Below are 22,359 nucleotides of genomic sequence, written 5' to 3' on the forward strand. Positions count from 1 at the left end.
AACGGTATGCAGGGGAGAGTGAGGTTCTATATGGGGCTAGTTGTCCCCATGTTCGGTCCTTTGCTCAGTCAGTGGGGGATGTTACAATATTACATTAAAAAGTATTTGACTAGACTGGGAGAGACTCTCACCACTGCAACATCATGTTGAAGCTGGGCAGCATTTCTTTACTAACTACTGCACAATGTATCAGACACATTATTTCCCACATATAACCAATGCAATGGTGACATCATACTGTATATCGGAATATACTTTACAAAACGTGTAAGTGTAAGATAAACTTACTTTGAATCTTTTCCACTTTGGTGGGGTCCAGCATATGTTTGCCCTCGAGCTCTGGAACAACACCATGCCTCCCTGTGACAACTGCATCCTTCAGTTCTTCAGTTGTGAAGAATTTGTCAAACAACTGGTGGAACAGGCGACTGCAGTCCTTCTTAGCACTGTGGTGAATGGCTACCTGTTCCAACGAGAACACAGAGTCCACAGCCAGTGAACAGAGATTCCATGATTAACACATTTCACAAAGTTTCTGCTCTTCAAGTGGACCATGGAAACAGACTACACTGGCAGCCAAACCCAGCCTGAATCAGATCTGTGTCACATCCGGGTTGGAATCTGATTGGTTCCATGTGACCATTTAAGCCAATCAGATTCCAATCTGAATGTGACTCAGATCTGATTTAGGCTGGATTTGACTGCCAGTGTAAAGCAGGCCTAAAGGAAACTTAACTTTCTAGCTCTAACAGATCACAACGCGTAGTATGGGATATAGTTAAGATAGTTAATCTTCTCACTGTAGTGTGAAATGTATATTGAACATGTTCGTCTACCTCCCAAATTTTTACCTGGACTATAATCGTACCATCAAAAATGTAAAATCCATAATACATTTATACATACCTGGATATAGCTCTTGCACCTCAATGGCCAACACATAAACTTTTCACATTGGATCTGCCATCTCCATGTCCCCAACCATCTCAACAAGTCCCTGTAGAGCTTGCAGGTGTTCAATGCCTGGAATGAAGAGGAAAAAATATTATGGCAATCCCAACATATTCAAAGGTTGAGTAACAACAAATAAGTGTTAAATAGCGCTATATTCTGATAACAGTCATTGCTATGCCATTGCTATGGAATATTTATTTTCTCAGTAGCAGGGATTGTTCAATGGCAACCTTCTCTCCCCATCTCTCCAGTAAACAGAAAATGTAAAGTTTCAAGTGAGACAAAGAAATGAGCTGACAGAATTGACAACTGCAACACTATGCTTAATTTTTTGTGAATGGTGGGTGACCCAGCCAGGGTAGGGTATATTTATAACAACACACCCGGGGGTCTAGAGTAACTTAAAGAGATATTCCAATTTCAAAATTACTTTTTGTCATTTTAGCATCTAATTTTGGGAACACCCAGGACAGTTTTTGAATTTCTTCATTCTGTATTTAGATTTAGAAGCAGACACATATCACAGGGCAGTCGCTGATTACAGATGAGCATGGTCATCGCATAATTTCAGAAAAGTATAGTTTTAAGGGTGAATATTAGGGACAGTACAGTGAGCCATCTTAAAAACTTTAATTGAACTGTAACCTTACCTAGATAAACTTCAAAAGGTGGTCAATGGCTTGTCGGGCTGAGAGCTTTCCTGGTCTCGTTGCGGCCTTGAGGTGAGGGTGGCATGTGGTGGATAAGGCAAGATGGAGGACATCTCACTGTCCCATCCTGAAAATAAAAGGGTGGGGGGAAACAAAGACATTTTTACTAAAATCTGTTTACATTTTGGTTTCAAAACCATCCCCTCTTCCATTAGTATTATTCCTTTAATTCCAGCGTACCATTTTCCAGTTCTTCTGTTGTGGATTCAGCATTATGAAGCAGATCTACATGGTCGCCTGTCTGGGCGAGTCCACAGCTTTGTTCAAGGACTTACTGCATGTAGTGAGTAAGTAGGCCACTTCTGCAGCGATGTCATCACCAAACATCAGAAAATCCTGTATCTGCAGACAGGATGGAATACAAACAACATGGCATACATTTTAATGGGTTCACCCTATGACCAGGGATGTGATCTGTTTAAAGTCATTTTTTATTTCAGTTTGACTTTAAGGCAAGACAGTTCAAGAGCGACATACCATTCCTGCAATGTCAAGAAATCTTGTAAAGGTGGTGAATATTTCAGAGGACTTCACTGGGTCATGAACCATTGTTTGGCGATGGGTGAAGGTCTGTTTCATCTTCTCCTTGACCATCATCAGTGCGATGCCCTCAAGACACTGGGTTTCTGTCGTTAGCTGAAAAAACCCACTCCCATCTACTGGATTGTAATACTGCTCCTAAAAAACAAGAACATGTTTTATTTTTTCTCCTTAAAAAAACTAAACACATGCCCTTGTCTGGAGAATTGCGAAAATCAAGGTCAACAGGTCTGATATCTGTGACGATCAACTTGTTGGGGTTAGGAGAAAGGTATGTACTTGTAGGGGTTAGGAGAAAGGTATGTTGGGACTTGGGACTAGTTCTGACCAATGGGCCATGGCTTGGAGCAGTGGTTCCCAAACTATTAGCTCAAGAGACATTAGACATTTGCCCAGGACCCAAGCTAGTGAAAACAGCAGATCTACAAGCTCACAATGCGGTGCGACGCATTGTGAGCTTGTAGATCTGCTGTTTTCACTAGTTTAGGCCATTTTCACTAACTACTTTTTTATACAAATATAAGGGACGTTAAAAAAATTGTCTGCGACCCACATATGGATCCCGACCCACTGCTTGGGAACAAGTGGCCTAGTGGGCACCCACGCGATTTGCTACAATGTGATGTTGGGTTTAGTTTCTCAAAAACGTTAAGACAGTTTATACCCCTTACACCAGAGGGCCACTTGTCTTTTTACTGGACCCCCTTGCGATGCCCACCACAGTAGCAAAAATGCACTAGGCCTGCACATTAAAAAATAACTTAACATGTGAAATTCAAACTATAATCAAAATCACATACCTGTCAGTGGCTGAGTGTTTCTTCTCTTCTTTTGTCCCTCTGAGGCTTCGTTTTGAAGTGTTTTAACTCTCCATGCAAGAAACCCACTCCCATCTACTGGATTGTAATACTGCTCCTAAAAAACAAGAACGTGTTTTATTTTTCTCCTTAAAAAACTAAACACATGCCCTTGTCTGGAGAATTGCTAAAATCAAGGTCAACAGGTCTGACATCTGTGGCGATCAACTTGTTGGGGTCAGCATATAGAACATTTGTTGAAATTTAGTTGAAATCTCACTCTTGTCAATTCCAGGAGTGAGGAGTAAAGAAGTTAGACTTGTATTATGTACTTACATAGCCCAAAGTGCCCTAGGGATCGGCCAGGTATGGAAACAAGGCAGTGATTTGCGTAGTCCTCTTTAACACGCCTTGAAGGACTCTTCCTACAGTGTACACACACACACACACACACACACACATTATCAATTACACACACACACACACACACACACACACACACACACACACACACGTTATCAATTAATTAAACCAATTTGATTCCAGAAATTAAATGAAATGATCTGACAAATGATGATGGATCAAGCACATGCCTCCTTTGAGTGTCAGATGTGTCATTTTGTCTGGCTGGTGTCAGTGGTGTTAACATCAGCTCCACTATAAGATCTAACATCAAAAGTAAACAACACTAAATACAAACTGGTCAAACATTGGCCAAATTGTCAGCTGATATAAGAAAGAGGCAATGTGAAAATAGCAGATCTACAAGCTCACTGCAGTCCAAGTGCTTGGTGGGTGGAGGGTCCCCAGTTAAAATGTGAATATTTTGGGAGGTCCCCAAAACTCCCCATGCAGTTCAAATGTGATTATTTTGGGGGCTAACAGTCAACAACAGATTAAAATGTCAAGGTCTCCCCTTAACTCTAACAGTGTACAAATGGAACCAAATTAACCTGTTAGGAGTTGTTTGGTTCCATTTGTACACTCTCTGCTACCATTGAACAACTAGCACATTGACATTAGCTAGCTAGCTACAAACAACACATGCTGCTAACATGGAACAATTGCTAACTAATGTTAGCTTTGTTAGCCACACATACTACAGTACACAGCAAAGCACCTATGATAACACAAAACCAAAAAACTGCCACTTCTATCAAAAGGGCATAGTATAAGTTATTCAACACAGTTGGAACATTCAGTTCCTTTAGGATGTACTGTAACTTTAGCATCAGTTAGCATTAGCTTTGTATTTGTCTACTGGTTAGCATGGGCCCTTCAGGAAACACCACAAACAAAAACACCACAGACAACATTCTTAACATACATTATCCAGTGGTTAAGTATTGTTTAAATTTCACCTACCAAAAGGAGATATAAATATAGTCCATGAGAGAGCCTTCAGCCTGCATTCACACTCACTAGCAGTGGCAGTGAGTCACTGAGTCAATTCAAACAAACCGGTTCAATCCAGTTTCACTCTGCAGGCACATCAAAGCACTGTGTGATGTCACTCTGTGTGATGTCACTGGTCTAACCAAGTTTGGGAACTTAACCCTGTAACTGCTGATGCAACAATGCATTGTTTCTCATGTGATGAACAACACTTATGCAAAGATTATATTAGATAATAAATTGATTGATAATGATAATAACAATAATTATTACAACTATTATAAATATAATACATACTATAAATAATTTTAATAATATAATTAATAGCCTATAATTATATTAATAAATCCGGATTTTATTTTACATAGGAATGTTATAAAAAAACACACAGCATCAATTATATATTTTTTCAGATAAAATACACTTATTCTGACTTGATTTTTGACATTGAGTCCGATGTAGTTGGTCCTGTCGCGTGAAAATGCTGGCTGTCCGTCACGTCACACTTTTCCCCAACTCATATCTCTGCCACCGTTGCCCCAACCATGCCAAACTTTGCACACACAGTCCTTGCCTGGCAAACCACAACCTCCACCCCTCCCAAGACCCCCGGAGCTCCAGGGACCCCCTGTTCCAGCTGCATATTAATACTACTACTACTTGAATATTGATACTACCCAGATAGCAAAATATGGTTGAATCAACGTAGGAAAATAGTTGGCCATTAATAAACTTGTTCCCAGGCCATAAAAGTTTTGCCAAATTCTCCTGGCCAGAGCAGAGTTCATTTTTATACCGAAAAACAGTCGTTTTATACACTAACTGACTCTCTTTGACTTAGTAGCATTAAGATATTGTGTTAATATTCAATCTGTTGTCACCTGAACAGCAATCAATTGCTACTCTGAAAAGTACACTCACATATATATTTATTTTTGCATCTTAAAAGAATAAGCTAAACTACACCTCATCTGTTTTATTTTGTAGGAACTAAAATGACCATGCCCTTGAACACATGGAAGTATTTGAGGGTAAACTGCTTCCACCCGATGCATAAAGTTAAAGTGTAGTCCATCTGATGACTACAACATGACGTAGGCCAGTGTTTGATGAGATCAGTGACGTGATCTTCATATATGAGGATCAGATAGTCAGCTCCATATATGCATAGAAACATATATGGGCAGGGATATGGCAGGTGATTATAGTCAGCTCCATCTATGGAGAGACACATAAGGGATCTCCGAATGTGTCCATATGGACATTACCTATATATGGGCCCATATATGCCCATATTTGGAGATCCCCGAGGGTGACATGAGATGTTGAGTCATTGTCATTCCATATGGATATCTAGGTGATGATCCAGTCATCTCCATGTATGACTATGTAGGGTTTGATGAGGTCAGTGTTGTGATATTTATGTATTGAGATCAAAGTGATGATCACCCCCACCATCCCTTTGATGTTTTTCTAATATCTCATGATTTGTTTAGGCCCAAAGGTCACGTTTTCAATATTTTCAGTGACCTTTCACACTTACAAGTGTCGCAGTCATTCAGGACCAACTCCATTGAATTTTCCATCTCTTTAATATGAATAATATTTCCTGCCTAGTTGTGTGTGTGTGTGTGTGTGTGTGTGTGTGTGTGTGTGTGTGTGTGTGTGTGTGTGTGTGTGTGTGTGTGGTGTGTGTGTGTGTGTGTGTGGTGTCGGGGTGTGTGTGTGAGAGAGAGAGAGAGAGAGAGAGAGAGGTTTCACGTTGGTCGTGGACGCAGCCCCCCAAATTATACATGCATGATGTGACATTGTGTATTGAAGCACGGCCTATCGTCGTCAGTTGATGCACGAGACGACTGCCTGGTGTAATATCCGAGTGAGGGACATCGTCTTTTTTTCCTTCCACTTTGGGTCGCGACCCATAGTTTGAGAACCGCTGCACTTGGAAATTGAAGGACAACTCCGCCTAAATCACTTCTAGGCTGTGTTTCTTACTTGTGTTGATCCAAAATTACTGTCCATGGGGTCTATTAGGCAGAAATGCTCCTGTTGTCCGATTTCCACAGCCGAAGCCAGCAGCCCTCAGAGCATAGAGTGGAGCCCATAAGCATATTGCTTTTACACTATTTATTGTGGTCAAAAGTGATTTTTCTTTTTCATGAATGTGTTACTAGTTGTCATTACAAACACATCCATGCCTTGGATGTCTCAAAAAAAAGACACCACACACTGCTAAACAGATGTTAGGCTGTTATGCTTTTTGCCAAGTCCCGGAAAAGACGCACTGTGATTGGCCAGTACGTTCACTTTGATTGACAGTTCAGCAGAGTGCTGACCTCAAAACATGATTTTAGAGACTGTGGTGGCTTGTATGGGATAACAAAGGCATGGATGTGTTTGTAATGACAACTAGTAACACATTCATGAAAAAGAAAATTACTTTTGACTAGAAATAAAGAGTGTAAAAGCAAGAGGCTTATGGGTTCCACTTTATGCTCTGCGGACTGCTGGCTTTGGCTGTGGAAATCAGACAACAGGAGCATTTATGCCTAATAGACCCCATGGACAGTCATTTTGGATCAAAACAAGTAAGAAACACAGCCTAGAAGTGATTTAGGGCGGAGTTGTCCTTTAAGAGCCTATAGTTGTAAACCGTAGGTCTGTGTGGAAGGAAACTTATATTGGGCGAATCGGAGCGACGCACTGATCGAGAATCTGATTTTAGATTCACTCCATGGGCTCCAGAAGGCTAACCCTAACCCAAGGGCAGCTAAGGTTAGGGTTAGCGAAGGTAGGGGGAGGAGGGGAGGGGAGGCGAAGGCATCCCCCCTCTCTCACCCGTCAAAAAAGAATAAGGCAAATGTCATAGATAAACATTGAATCAATGTTGGTAGGAGGAGGAGGGGGGAGGGAGGAGGGGGGAGGAGGAGGAGTGGGTTGCCCCCCTCCCCCCAACAAGAAAAAAATAAAAGAAAATGGCAAACTGCATGGATAAAACGTTGAATCAATGTTGTCATTTCAATCATTATATGGGGGGAGGGGGGGGTGTGAGGAGGGGTGTGCCTCCCCCCTCCCCCCATCAAGAAAAAAGAAAAAGAAAAAGGCAAACAGCATAGATTCAATGCTGATTGAATGTTGACATTTTAATCATTGAATTTGGACCATAGATTCAACGCAGATTCAATGCTGGCATTTCAAGCCTTGAATGTTGCGCTGCAATACAACAGTGAATCAATGTAGAAAAACCATCAGTCTTCAATCGTAACCAAAATTCAACACTACCCACTATATGTCAACGTTGAATCTACATTTTTTGCTATCTGGGTAGCTTCAAGGATACATCCTAAGTAAGAGATTTCAGGGTACCGTTAATCTCCACCACCTGTTCCCTCCCCACCAGGTAAGATTGCATCCAACTCACTGCTGCGCTGTCAAGACCGATGGCTTTTAGTTTCTCAATCAGAATAGAATGATTTACGGTGTCAAATGCCTTCTGGAGGTCCATCATGACCATGCCGCTATATTTGCCGCCATCCGCTTCGCTTTTGATTTGGTCAGTCAAATAGAGAAGGCATGTGTCAGTGGAATGAGATTTTCTGAATCCAGATTGGAACTCGTAAATCAGATTATTCTCATCGAGATATCTTGCAATCTGTTCGTAGACATTTTCTCCATGACTTTGGATATGGAGCTAAGAATGGAAACGGGACGGTAGTTTCCAGGGTCTAGTTTGCTACCTTTTTTGTGCAGGGGGGTTACTTTTGCTAGTTTGAAGTCCTGGGGGACATGACCCTGTTCGATGGAAATGTTAATTATGTGGGTAATGATTGGAGCAATGGTGGCGGCTGAATCTCTGAGAAATCTAGCTGGAATTTTATCAAGGCCAGTGGCCTTGTGTTGAGGTAGGGCGCTCAGTTTTTTAAACACTTCATCAGTTGTCACTGTGGCAAGTTTGAAACTGTCTTTTCTGACGCCCAGTTTGGTTGGCCTGTCTAGAATATCTGTGTTTTGACACGACATATACAGTTAGTGCCTATTCAGACCGGCAGGTTTCACTCAGGTTGTTGTCATCTCACTCGTGTCACTTTGTCTGCTCTCTTCACTAAAGTAAAAGTAAAAGTACCAATACTGCAATGTAGAATTAGTAAGAGAAAAAGTAATACTCTAAAAGTCTGGAATGCAAAGTAGCCTTCTGGCATCAAAATATACATACAGTAAAGTACCAAAAGTAAAAGTACAAAATGTTTGAAAATAGCCGATCTACAAGATTGTAGATCGGCTATTTTCAAATAGCCATGGTATAAATAGGTGTAAAGTTGCTGTGTGTGCATCATGAGAATTAAAAGTAAACTGTAGGTAGCTTCACACCTCAGGCTGCCAGGACCATTGATAGGATAATTTGCATGTGAATCAAAGAAGCCCTAGACCAGCCTTCCCTTCCCCCAAAAGGTTTGCAGATCAGTTATCTTTCAGCATGCAACATGTCTTAACAACTTTAGCCTGCCAGTGTTGCCGGGTCTGCTTATTTTAAGTGACTTTGGTCCTGTTTTCCTATAAAGTTGCCTGTAAAGATTCAGAGTTGTGGGTTGTGTAGTTGCTTATTTGACCTTACTTTCAAGATTATTTTTTGAAAATAGCTGATGTAATAGAGTTTAAGTGGTGAAATGGTTGCTTCTTTTGGGCTTGTTTTCATAGACCTGGTCGCTTGTTTCACTCACACGCATGACACGCGTGATATGGGCAGCTTACCCCAGAAAATGTGACAAGCTCAACGGCCACTAACTGTAGGCCTATCCTACATTTTAGAGAGATTGATCATGAATGTGGGGGGGGAGGGGGGGGGGAGGGGGGGGGGATTAAGAGTGTCTGCTAAATGCCTAAACTACATTTTGGGGTTTCATTGGACAAAAATGTCATCTATGATATTCCTTTAGTTTGCTCTGTTGGGTGTAAGTGATCGAAGTCTCAGATGTTAAAAGTTAAGTCAAAGATGCATCATGAAGAATTATGAGCCGTTGAAAAGAGACCCTTAGAGAAACCAAGATGCTTTACTTACAACAAAAAACAAGCCACAGTCTGGCTATATCTCTGGTTTATCATGGCCAGTGTTGGCTTTTAACGCCACCCACGGACGAATCGTTTTGAGGCATAATGTATATATTTCTTGGCAAGGGCAGACCATGTTTTAAATATTTCAGTTAAAGAGTTAAAGGCCTGTAACTCTGAGAGTGTACAAATGAAACCAAATGGACCCTTACTGGTTCCATTTGTACAATATAAACTCTGGAAGTCTCAGTTGGAACTGTTACCCCCGTGACTTTTCTATCTGTCTGTTCCATCCTTCACTCTCCTCCCCGCAGCCAAAGGGAGGTACAGGAAAGTCACCGCACACAGAGAAGTCTCCACTCCCCTCGAGAGGGACGGGGCCAATGTGAGGGACGGAGCCAATGCGAGGGGCGGGCTGCCGGGAACCTCCACCCGCAGAGAAAGCAGAGGCGACACGCCTCCCGTCTCCTCCTCCCTCATGAAGCTGAGAAGTGGTGGCATGAGGAGAGGAGAGAGGGGACGACAGGGAGAGGGTGTGAGGATCAGGGGAGGACAGAGGGAGGACTTGAGGACCAGGGGAGGAAGGGGAGAGGGCTTCGGGACCAGGGGAGGAAGGGGAGAGGTTGTGGGGACCAGGGGAGGAGAGAGGGAGGGCTGGGGGACCAGGGGAGGATGGGGGAGAGGCGGGAGGCGGGGCCGTGGCGCCAGGCCGCGAGGCGGAGGCTCCTCCATCGTGCAACAGAGGCGCGACGACTTGGAGGAGTCTGACGACAGCGATGAAGATGACGACAGCGATGAAGATGAGGAAGAGAGTGTGGAGGTGGGAAACGCTGCCTGTCTTTAGCTATTGTTACATGATCGTCTGATGGCAATTTTTTTGAGATAATCAGTTGTTTTTTTGCTTATTACATGGCTTGGTTGAATGCTTGAATGTGTATAATGACCGCTCCACTCTATAACGGGCCGCTGTCTAATCAAAGGCTCAGAGCACCTGCTGCACTCAGGCTGCGCTGCGTGAATTTAGTGCCGTATCCAATGTGAGAGCCATGGAAACAAACACACAGTGTCATTTACAACTAAACGTTGATCTCAAGAATGTTTTTAAACATATTTGAAGCGAGAAATGGACAATGCAGTAACAGAAATGACCAACACTTCCTTGTTTTCCAAGGCAACGTGTTGCGCTGGATGGGGGAGACGCCCAGTGCAACACTTGTGGAATACTTTCACTACTATAACCAAGGAAATACTTTGGTTTGTTTTTAATTTTGAGTCAAATAAAATCCCTTCTTGGCTGATAACCCCCTCGGCTTCGCCTCAGGGATAATCAGCCTGTCAGGACTTTATCTCTCAATAACGACGGAACAGCCAGACATTATCCCTTACATAGTTGTCATTGGTTTCCATTCATCTGTTGGTCTTTAGCTCAATTTGTCACTCTCGGGCAGGAAACCTCCATATTTCAGCTAGTTCACTTCTTGTGAACTTGTAGATCTCAGGTTTTTTTAAATAATAATAATAAAAGGAATGGTTTTGGACTTGCAAGGTTTCCACCCGTCAACAACGTCCTTGATAGCCATGGGTACCGGATATTTGTAACAAGCGTGTTTCTACACTGCAGTATTAAAGTAAAACATGTGAGTACCTTTTTCTCTTTCCACCACCGGTCCCATCCATCCCTAGGTGGGGGAGGAGCAGCGATGGGGCGTCCGGCAGCCACAGATGGACGAGGAGGACAAGAACAGAGAGGACAGCGAGGACACGGATGACAGTGCGGACTGGGGGAACACCGTGGACAGTGCAGACTGGGGGGACACCGTGGACAGCAAGGCCTGCGAGGATAAGTGGGAATGGGTGGACAACGAGGTTCAGGAGGTTCAGGAGGTGGAACCAGACCAGGACCAGGACCAGATGGACACACTGGAGCTGGGGTAAGGGTTGAGCGATATGGAAAAATACAACATCGCAATATTTTCCCAAGCTGTATTACGATACACCAGTAAGACTCCCTAATCGGGGGATAAGCGACCGGCAGGTCACATACACAAACTTTAGAAGGCAATGGTAGGCAATCAGGAGGGAATATGGGAAATGGGACAGATCCATGTTGATGACATGACTTAAGAGTTACGGTGTACCGCTTTGTGTGATTTTAGGGCACAATCTGTAGTAGTAGTGTCCAAAATGTGTTTTGCAAGAATCGACCTGGTGGCGCTAGAAGAGGGCCATGTGAGAAATGAGTGTGCAAAGTATGGAGCGGGCCAACAGGAGCGGGATATAATTAGGGGAAAAGTGTGACGTGACAGACTGACTGACTGACTGGCTGACTGACAGACAGCCGGTGGAGCTTTTCATAGTAACTTGCGACCTGACGGTCATACCAATGTTATCACGATTCTTTTTCATGTTGTTTTTTATGGTTATTTTTCAAGTTACTTAACAGTAAAACAGCCTACAGTACAAATGTACCCTTACGGGTCCATTTGGTTTCATTTGTAACCTGGCTTTGGGTTCCTCTTGTCAGACCTGCGGCTGCTCCACACTTCTTCCTCACCTGGCGGTCATCTTTTCCTCGCCGCACCTGCATCTTTTCATGATCCGAGAATCGTTGTCCGTTCCCGTTGCAGTCGTAACCGATGAATCCATTGCGATGAAGCCATTCACTTGTATTCATCCTGGCTGCAGAACAATAGATATATCTCTGCTTCTTTTTTCCATATTGTGCGTTTGGTCAAAACAGCCTGTCTTCTATGGACTCTAATATTACATTTTGATGTGGTTTCATAATTAAACGTAATAATTAAATTATCCAGAAAAATAAAGGTGTCACTTCCTGTCCTAAAGGTTGCCGTCCCCTGCGTTGGAGGAAGAGGAGGAGGAAGAGGAGGTGCGTCCGGTCCTGCTGGTGTCGAACCCCAACCTGGGAGGATCCTACATCACCGTCACACTACAGCGCCCCCAAGAGGCCAGGAGGCAGACAGGTACTGTCTGGACAGTAGACATAGAAAAGCCTCCTCCGGCTCTGGGGCGTTGGTATAAGAGCCAGGACTGGCATTTTTTTTAAGGCAAGCTTCCTGAATTCTGAAGGACGTTTCCGCGTGTGTCACAGAAGGAGACGTTTGGTCGGCCAACCAGAGGCGGAACTCCCTCTTTCCCAGAGGCACTTGCTTTGGCAATTTAAATGTTTGTCTCCTCATGCCAATAAAGTTACTTTAAATTGAATCCAAGTCCCGGAAAAGACACGCTGTGATTGGTCAGTAGTCACTTTGAGTGGCAGCGTGCCTTCCACATTAGCTTTTTCATATCTGTGGTCTGGAGGTCCAACGTTGATATCGTAAACTAAACTATTACGTACATACTAAACTAAAACTAGGATGAAAAATGTTGGTCGACTGACCAATTATTGTCTCAGGAATGTGAGAAAATGTTAAAAATATCCATGAGTTTAGGTCTCCATGAGGTGAGTAATCAATAGAGAATACGTCATTCTGGGGGCGAACTACTCCTTTAGAGATGTGGTGCCATGATTGTGTACACCCCTAAAACAGTGTCAAGAGTTTGTTAGTGCAGGGGTTCCCAAACTTTTTTGTCTCAGGGTACCCCATAAAAAAAATGTAATCCAGAAATTCGCATCAAGACAAAGCGCATTTAGCCTGTTTCCATTTGCGGGCGTCATTCGAATTAGCGACGGTCGCATGAGTTGATCGGGCAGATATTTTCAGACCGAACCGAGACGTGAGCACTGCACGTCTGACTGTGACTCGATCGCTGCACAGTGCACACTCATTCTGCAAGTTTCAGCGTCCTCTGGAAGGTGGCCGATCTGCAAGCTCACAACGCGGCACAGAGATGTGGATGCGAGCTGCTGTGAGCTTGTATATCGGCCACTTTTGGCACGCAACACCGTGTGATGAGGAAGGGTTAGCCACGGATGGCTTGAAAACAGGAGGAATTTACACACGGTCCGTGTCATGCCGTGTGTAACAAACAACCGGTTTGTTTTGTGGGCTAACGCTATACAATGAACGTTAAGCGGCAGGGGAAAGTGTTACGTTAGAGGACGATATGGACCCAGAACGTCATAATTTATTCGCATTATCTGACCCGTTTCCATTCATAAATGCGCATCAAACATATAATTTTCGAAATGTCTGAGTGTCTGTCTGAAACAGCGTTTCTCCTCAGTGGCTGGAGCAATTGATCTGAAATCGCATCACCATTAGCATATGAACACACCTGACATAACTTTGAAGCCCGTTTTTCACTTTCACAAATCATATGCTGTATATTAGCATTGTTATGGTGTATCTACTATCTATTCTGCATCTAGCATGAGGCATATCTTTTCTGCATCTAGCATGAGACAACATGTTTAACCAGCTGTGTGTGTGTGTGTGTGTGTGTGTGTGTGTGTGTGTGTGTGTGTGTGTGTGTGTGTGTGTGTGTGTGTGTGTGTGTGTGTGTGTGTGCAGGCGGGTGGGCGGGCGGGCTGGGGGGGGGGGGACGACACAGTATCTCTGTAGCCATTAAACAAAACGGGTATTTCTTACATTGATGCTCCTACATATTATCATGCAAGCACCAGTTAAAGTTACTTTCCATCCCTCATATACTGTGTGCACATTGCACATCCCATAACCCACACACTGCACATCATTTCGGAGCTCATATCTTTGAACGGGTAAGGGCTAGTTTAGTTTATTCGATAAAGCCTCAAAATCCACCTCCTCCAAGCGGATAAATGTTTTTTTGCGGATAATGAAAGTTTATTCAAATTTTGAAGTGTTTCCATAAAAAGATTTAAGCGCAAAAGGCATAATGCGCATTAAGAGGCTTTATGGAAACGCCACTTTTGAAAACCCCTGCTATAGGCCATCATTCCTTGTTCTATTCCTTCATTCCAGACCAGTGTGTGGAGTCCAGACTGCAGGAGAAGATGAGTTCTTCACAACCAAGCAGCACCGTTTCGGAACCTGAAGATGACGTTAAAGACGAATACCTGGACATCATGAAATACCTGGAGATCAGTAAGTGTCATGTATTGTGTTTGGTTGTAAATGACGTGTGGTCTTTTTTTATTCTAATGTCTGACTGATAAGAAAGAAAAGAAAAACAGGACACAGCCTCATCGCCAACATCGTCAGGATGACTTACATGCTGGTCTGCCTCTCTGTAATTGAGTACCTGAGACGAAAAACAGGCTAGGTCCATATTTTAACATTTTGAATACAGATATTATTTTTGATTTACCAGACTGTAAACCACATGTTTTTAATCTGTTAAATTCTTAATCCACTCCCCCCTCATTTTGTTGAATTAGATTGTTTTACTTAACTCATATAAATTAGGAATTATAAGACAAAGAAAAACAGTATATCTCCAAAGGTTTGTGGAACAACAGTAAAGTCTGACATTTGAACAAAATGAGGGGTGAGTGCATTAACAATTTAACAGATTAAAATGACTAGTTTGTGGCTTACAGTCTGGTAAATAAAAAATAAAAAAACATATTAAAAAAGAAAATACTTGGACTGTTATTCGTCTCTGGTACTCCGTTGGTCTGCCTCTCCCTCATTGGTCTACTCCAGTGGTTCTCAACCAGTGGTCCGGGGACCACCAGCGGTCCTTGGGTGGGTTCCAGGTGGTCCCCAGCTAAATGAGGGAGAGTTGGTAACCAAATGGACCCTTATAGATCTGCAACTCTTGAGAGCGAGTTAAATTATTGTTGGACGTTACTTAATTTACAAGAAATCTACACAATTGGAGAATGTAGAAGACATTTTGATCGTTTGCCTCGTCAGAATGGAATTGTGGACGCATTTTTTTCCAACAACAACAACAACATCTTTTCCATTTTAGGTCTGAGAGGCTAAATCTCTGTCAGACATTTAGGCTAAAAGGATAACACAATACTTTATTAGTCCTAACTGTAAACAGAGGTACAGTCAAACACTAAGGTTAAAAGGATAACACAATACTTTATTAGTCATAAATGTAAACGGAGGTACAGTCATACATTTAGGCTAAATGGATAACACAAATTAATACTTTATTAGTCATAAATGTAAACAGAGGTACAGTCAGACATTTAGGCTAAAAAGATAACATAATACTTTATTAGTCATAAATGTAAACAGAGGTACAGTCAGACATTAAGAATAAAAGGATAACACAATACTGTATTAGTCATAACTGTAAACAGAGTCGACTTATCGTTTGATGACGTCATCACATCACACACGACCCCCCAATTATTTTGGGGGGTCCCCAGATGATTAACTTAATGTGAAACATTGTTTTCTCTCTCAACTGTAAACAAACCAACATAAAGTTTAGGTAAATAGAGGGTGTCTTCACATTTCTAAAGTGCCAATTTAAGGACTTTTTAATACCTGTAAAATGGCAAATTAAACATTGTCCAAATTGTCAAATATATAGAGGCAGAAATTGTGAAAATAGCTGATCTACATGCTCACAACGCTGTGAGCATGTAGATCTGCTATTTTCACAATAGAACCGTCTTATACTAATTGTAATGTAGCACTGTAATATTGGATCATTCCGTCCTTGACAATAAGCAATCCTACTGTTTGAATGCTGTACAGACACACACTTGGAGCAAAAATAATGATAGAAAAAAAATACAAAGGATTTCTTTTTTCAACTTTGACTTTCGACTTTCTCTGGTGGGAGTCAACTTGTGTAATGAAGTCGAAGTTTTTTCGTTAATGCCCTAATTTGTGGGCCAGTGCTACTGAAGGATTGTCCGTCTCCACTTAGTGGCCGCCCAGCCCAAAAATGACTGTAACTATCCTAAAATGGTGGCCCACAGGCCCACTTGTATAGTTGGCTCACCAGCCATATGCCCCAGTATGGAGGCAGTTCTCAATTTTGAAACATGCACATTCCGAAACCAGGTTAGCATTCACCAGAGTTAGTTTTACTGAGGTTAGCGTTAAGGTTAGGTTTAGGTGGTCTGAATAGCAATGTTTCAGAGTGCCGATGTGTAACCGCCCGGTCCACCTCTGCCGCTACCTCGACTCAAGCAATAATCTAGTTTTGTACAGTGCAAAGTGTATGGAAAATATGAATGTTGAGAGCTGTTTTTTTGATTACCTGCCTTGTATTCGTGCAAAGTTGGAGGCTGTTGCACTACTGGTGTGCAAGTGGGAAGGAGAACAGATAAACAAAGTATGCCTTTTCTATTCTGTGGCTGCTGGATGTCCGAGGAACAATTGAGTACCTGAGACAAAATGACAGTCCATATTTGATTTTAATATAAATATTTTTTTTATTTACCAGACCGTAGTCTGGTAAAGTGTGTGGTTTCAAGTTTTAAATAAAATAAAATCAAAATCTATATCCACAATTTTAAAATACAGACTTTTTCGTCTCAGGTACTCAATTCAGTATGATCATGACTGAAATATCACAATAATTAAATCATATCTATAGGTCATCATTCCTTGTTCTATGTGTTCATTCCAGACCAATATGTGGAGTCCAGCCTACAGGAGAAGATGAGTTCTCCAGAAGCAACCAGCATCGTTTATAATAACCAGGAACATGAGATAGAGGTTGAACTTGAAGGAGAAGAACACATGGACGTCAGTATGTGCCAGGTTGTAGTGCTATGATGGGTTTTTTTTGTTTTGTTTTTGTAACACAGTGCCAATCACCTAAGCCCCGAACTGAGCTCATGCTTCCTTCAATGCATGAGGGGTGAGCAGGCCACTTCTTATCACCTGGCAAGAACAGATGATAAGACCCCACCTTAGGGTGTGGGCACTGGTGACACGGAGGAGCGAACACTTCCCCAGCGCCCACGGCGTCCCCAGCGGAAATCGAACCCAGGACCTTCTAGCTGTGAGGCGACAGCGCTGCTGACTGTGCCACCGTGCCCGCTACTTTGAGTGCTTTGTGAAAAGATGTAGGCGGCCTACATCTGTCCTACATCTGTCCTACATCTGTCCTACATCTGACTCTGGGCATAGAACAAACTTACAAAGCCAGTTTTTGGAGTTTAGGTCCTTCCAGGAGCAGCGCTCGAAAGACAAATATAGAAGACACGTGTCACACACTGTTCGCTAATATGTGACATTTTACAAGTAAGAAGCCTCAGGGCGACATGCAATCTTGCCTAATTCTTTGCCATCTGGCCCGTGATGTATATCAGACCAGTTACCTATATAATTTATATGGAGAGCCATGTACTGTATATGGAGATATGCTGTGACAGCCCAAACATGCTTACTCAGTTATTCGTTATGTGAAAGTCCTATGATGTCTATGACATCTGACATCATAACCTTTTATGCACATACATGGAGGTCCCTGTCTGTAGAACCAGACATGTCCTCTATACACAAACCTAAATGTGAAGATGCTACTTTTGTCCCATTTTCACTGTCTCGCAAACTGGGAGAGTGTTTTCTGCTGGTGTTTCAGTCCGAGTGTATCAAAGGGTGCGTTCGGAAATGCACACCAGGTGTGTGCTCAGTGTAGTGAGTGCCTAAACCTAACCCTAACCTCAGTAAAACTATGCCTAAAACTAACCCTAAGCAGAACCGGTGCGCATTTCCGAACGCACCCTTTGATACACTCGGACTGAAACACCAGCAGAAAACACTCTCCCCTACCAAACTACCTCGTCAGATGGTTTCCTATTAAACCAAATTACCTCTGTGTCAGATGGTGAGGTCTCCTATTAAAATAATGTTTTTCATAGTGGCTACAAGCTGTTTGATTACACTGTCAACCCAATAACATTCTGTCTGGGGACATCTTTGGCATAGAGGCCTTAGAAAAAAACAAACAACAGCAGCTTCTGTAGACTAGGTTTAGACTGGAAAGATGAGTTACATTAATGCTACTACTGTATCTGTGACGTCTAAAAAATCTGAAATCTATGATAATAAATAATAGTAATTATAATTTAATGACTGAACTGAACTTACTTGATACTGATTGGCCAGATGAGGCCTGCTTTTTAGGTTTTAGAAAAGTGTTTTACTGATTAGGTGCATGGTCTACCAATGTTATTGTTTTTCTAGATTGATATTCCTATGCCTTGTTATATTGTTGTTGATGTACTGACATATTATCTTTGTTATTATAATGATGTATTACCTGCTTATTGTAATTCGCTTTGGATTAAAAGCATCTGCTAAATGCCTAAATTGTAATTGATTATGGGAGAGATTTGGTGATATAGTCTGGTGTCTGGTGACCTCTAGTGGTGTTTGAGGGTCATTGCAAGGTATTGGTTTGGGTGTATACTTTATGTCAACATTAAGTTCCCAACTGTTTGGGGACACATCAGTCAGCCCAGACTAATACAGACGGAAGGAAAGCTAAGCTTTTAAATCTCCCCTGTCGGGTGGAAACCTCATGTGTCCGAAAACTGTTTCTTTTCCGGATTTAACAAATACATAGATAAATAAATGAAAATGGCAAAAGCAACAGATCTACAAGCTCAAAACTCGTAGCTTCGCTCCACGTTTTGAACTTGTGTATCGGTTACCTTTGTTGCTTTTGAGTGACACTGTTGTACCGTATGATTTTAATTCATGAACAAATAAAAATACGATGAAACATGCGCGACTGTGGACAGTTACATTAAGTAATAAATAGTTACCTACTTTATCTGGAGGGGGAACTTAAAGTATTTTCAGCCCAACAGGAGCGTGTGAGCAATTAGGGGTTCAGCCCAACAGGAGCGTGTGAGCAATTAGGGGTTAAGAGTCTTGCTCAGGGTGGGACACATATCGACATTGCTGCTCTGGCCTGGAATTGAACCTTGGACAACCAGTGGCTTTGGTTCTCTAGGTGGGCTCCCTAACCATTCAGCTACCAGTTGAAATAAAATATGCATATCCCAAACTAAATTTTCAAAAGCAAAACTACGCCGCATCAAGGCGTTTATCAGGTAGGCCCTAAAAGTATGTCCTTGAGAACAGGGGAATTATTTTGGGTTAAAACTGAATCCGGTTTGATAGTTCCGGCAAATTGTAGTCCTTTGAGTACTACAACATGATGCAAAGTGGTTTCCTCTCCCGACCGGATCAAATCTCCTACATGAACACAGTATGCACCCAATTGGTCCATGTTACGCGAAGGTAAACCGGACAGGGAGGGTGATATTGGTCATTTGCGGGGTTAACTTGTACATTGATTAATACATACACGTAGGCCTACAAGCTACAATGTAAACATCAATATGTTATTCATTACACCCCCTTTGAATACATCACTGCCATTTTACACAAATTAAAACATTATTTATGATTGTAGGGCTTAGACTGTAGGGCTGAAACTCTATCTTTATTTAATCTGTTAGAATAATGTTGTGGAATGTTTTATTTTGAAGATGCTTGTCCATTTGCTGTTGCTGAATGGATGGACCAACTCATTTGCACGTATTCCTTTTGTTATGAGTATGAGCATAAGGCCCCGTAAAAGTATTGTGTGAATGGTGTGGAACATAGGATTAGGGTTCATTTGTATAGGCCTACAATTGTTTATAGTGGAAAATACTTAACCTTCTACAATCTGAAGGGTGACCCACATTGTTGCCACAAATGTCACGGCTAAAGGGTGTTTCGCTGTTTTGATTCAGCATGTGCTGCTTTGACCAAAACGGCTGCTACATTATGTACAGCTGAAGGGTTTCTCCCCTGTATGAATCCTCATGTGCTTCTTCAGAGTACCATTTTCACTAAAGCTCTTGCCACACATTTCACAACTATATGTTTTTTTTTCCCCTGTATGAATCATCATGTGCTGCTTCAGAGAACCCTCTCGACTAAAGCAGCTGCCACAAACATTACAACTAAAGGGTTTTTTCCCTATGAACCGGCATGTGCTGCTTCAGGTGACTACTTTGACTGAAACTGTTGCCACAAATTTCACAGCTAAAGGGTTTTTCACCTGTATGAATCAGCATGTGCTGCTTCAGACTGATTGCTTGACTAAAGCTGCTGCCACAAACTGTACAGCTGAAGGGTTTCTCCCCTGTATGAATCCTCATGTGCTTCTTCAGAGTACCATTATCACTAAAGCTCTTGCCACACATTTCACAGCTATATGGTTTCTCCCCTGTATGAATCCTCACATGCTTCTTCAGTTGACCAATGTGGCTAAAGCTGTTATAACAAACATTACAACTAAAGGGTTTTACCCCGGTGTACCCCATCAGGTGCCTCTTCAGTTTGCCCCCTTGACTAAAAATGTTGCCACAATCTGTACAGCTAAAGGGCTTTTCCCCCGTATAAATCGTGTCACTACGTGTCTATGGTGTCACTACTCTTGTTCTCCTCCTCTGAGTGTTGCCATGTCTGCTTTTTATAAGAACATTGGGCTAGCTTGTTTTCTGTAAGTTGGTGATGTAGTTGTAAATATTGTCTGTGCTTATTTAGACTTGTTTATTTGGTCTTGTTTCTATTAGTGTAGTTGTTCATTTGAGTCGTTTCCAAATGTTGTTTAAACCAGTGATTCTAGCCATAGTCCTGTTTTCACAGCCACGGCTGCACTTACCTTTTTTCTCTAGCAGGGTCTGGCAACTCTAAGCTGGGAGGGAAGCTAGCCGAGTCTAAACGTAAACACGGTGGAGTCTTCGGTCTTCAGTCTACTTTATGCTTTCATTCATCTGTAGGTGAACACCAATAAGTTCCAGGAACACGGAGAAACCTGGACTAGGATATTATAATTATAAGATAACATTGAAGTCAACCTAAGCGTAAGAACACATGTACATAAACAAACACATTGTCAGTTAGCACTATGCATGCTAACGTTGCTAATCGCTAGCGGCACGAGTTAGTTGCCTTGCCTTGGTTTGGGGCTTGATTGATTGATTGAAGAGTTTATTAGCAGTTTGCAATAAAGTACAGTTTCATCAGCACAAATCACTGGTACGAGGTCAACTAAAAGGAGATCCTAGTAAGCTTTACACTACAGCTTAAATTTACACAGGAACCACTTTATGTATATCTCATATAACATTGAAAGATAGATGGATAGATCAGTGAGGGGCCCAATAAGAGCACCTCCTATAGGGGTCTTTCATGTTTTAATATCAATCAGCGGGGCAACACTATCGATTGATTACCTTGGTACTGTAGTGCTAATCAGTCTAAGAGCACCAACTTTTGCACAGATGTAGCCCAGGGCAGATGTAGCCCTGGCCCGAACTGACGATTGGCCCCCGGGCCTTAGTTTGGGGGCCCCTGCGTTTATAACATCTGGTGTAATCTGTGAATGAACGTTAAATGTTGTTTTTGTGCTGTCATTGCTTCTCATTAGCCATAAATCATAACTCTTGTAGAGGTCGCTTATATTGGGACGTTTATTCTCTACAAGAGTTATAAAGGGGAGTCGGAACGCTCTTGCTGGTTGAGCCCTAACGTCCATTTTCGGCTCAAAACATGTACAAATCAATAAGGTGCTCACCTCATAGTCCATTTGTTTCCAATAAATTAATGTTACGCAAATTTCTCAGTCTCATCACTTTCCTTGTTGTTGGGTAAAAATGGCCAAACATATCACGTGACATTTATCGCCGTCGCTATATAGTTCTGAAGGCGGAAGCTTTCCGACGAGGAAACGCAAGTCTCTGAGAAGGTTGCGTAAACATTAATTTATTGGAAACATATGGACTAACACATGCCGATGAGTGGGCCGACGAGAGGTCGCCTACGTCCTCGCCTGAACCGGACACAATGAGTAGCGATAGCAGCACACTTAGAAATGCAAATAGAAGTGGATTCAACAGCATGCCTGGCTGTGACTGATGCGATATGCTTGAACGCTGGCTGAGAAGAGAATGATGCATTTGGAGCAGGGCTATTTCATGGAATGGAGCTTAATCGCTCATTGGCTGAATGTAGACAGGTTGTAGAATGTGATTGGTTAGCAGA

At 42.3% G+C, this 22,359-nt stretch overlaps 2 protein-coding genes and 1 long non-coding RNA gene across 3 annotated transcripts in view; 2 read left to right on the forward strand and 1 right to left on the reverse strand.

Moving 5' to 3' along the window:
• Positions 1–10,286, forward strand: part of LOC308299886 (uncharacterized protein) — a gene marked incomplete at its 3' end in the record, with an annotated part of 30,723 nt that extends 20,437 nt beyond the window's left edge. Inside the window, exon 12 of the mRNA XM_080743667.1 lies at positions 9,757–10,286. Coding sequence (XP_080599793.1) covers positions 9,757–10,286 — 530 coding nt within the window. The remainder of the gene's footprint in view (positions 1–9,756) is intronic.
• On the reverse strand, positions 788–2,262 carry LOC308298798. Its single transcript, XR_013962735.1, has 4 exons — positions 2,142–2,262; positions 1,845–2,006; positions 1,605–1,731; positions 788–1,023 (listed from the first exon to the last, which is right to left on the reverse strand). It is a non-coding gene; the product is annotated as an uncharacterized lncRNA (long non-coding RNA).
• An 848-nt stretch (positions 10,287–11,134) lies between the features above and the next one.
• Positions 11,135–17,861, forward strand: LOC308298883 (uncharacterized protein). Its single transcript, XM_080742575.1, has 4 exons — positions 11,135–11,373; positions 12,287–12,423; positions 14,347–14,469; positions 16,931–17,861. Exons 1-4 carry the CDS (start codon positions 11,165–11,167, stop codon positions 17,077–17,079), a joined length of 618 nt encoding a protein of 205 aa, XP_080598701.1. The 5' UTR covers positions 11,135–11,164; the 3' UTR covers positions 17,080–17,861.
• The last annotated feature ends 4,498 nt before the right edge of the window (positions 17,862–22,359 follow it).

This window comes from Nannobrachium achirus (genome assembly GCF_963921795.1).
Source record: "Nannobrachium achirus genome assembly, chromosome: 15".
Classification (NCBI taxonomy): Eukaryota; Metazoa; Chordata; class Actinopteri; order Myctophiformes; family Myctophidae; genus Nannobrachium; species Nannobrachium achirus.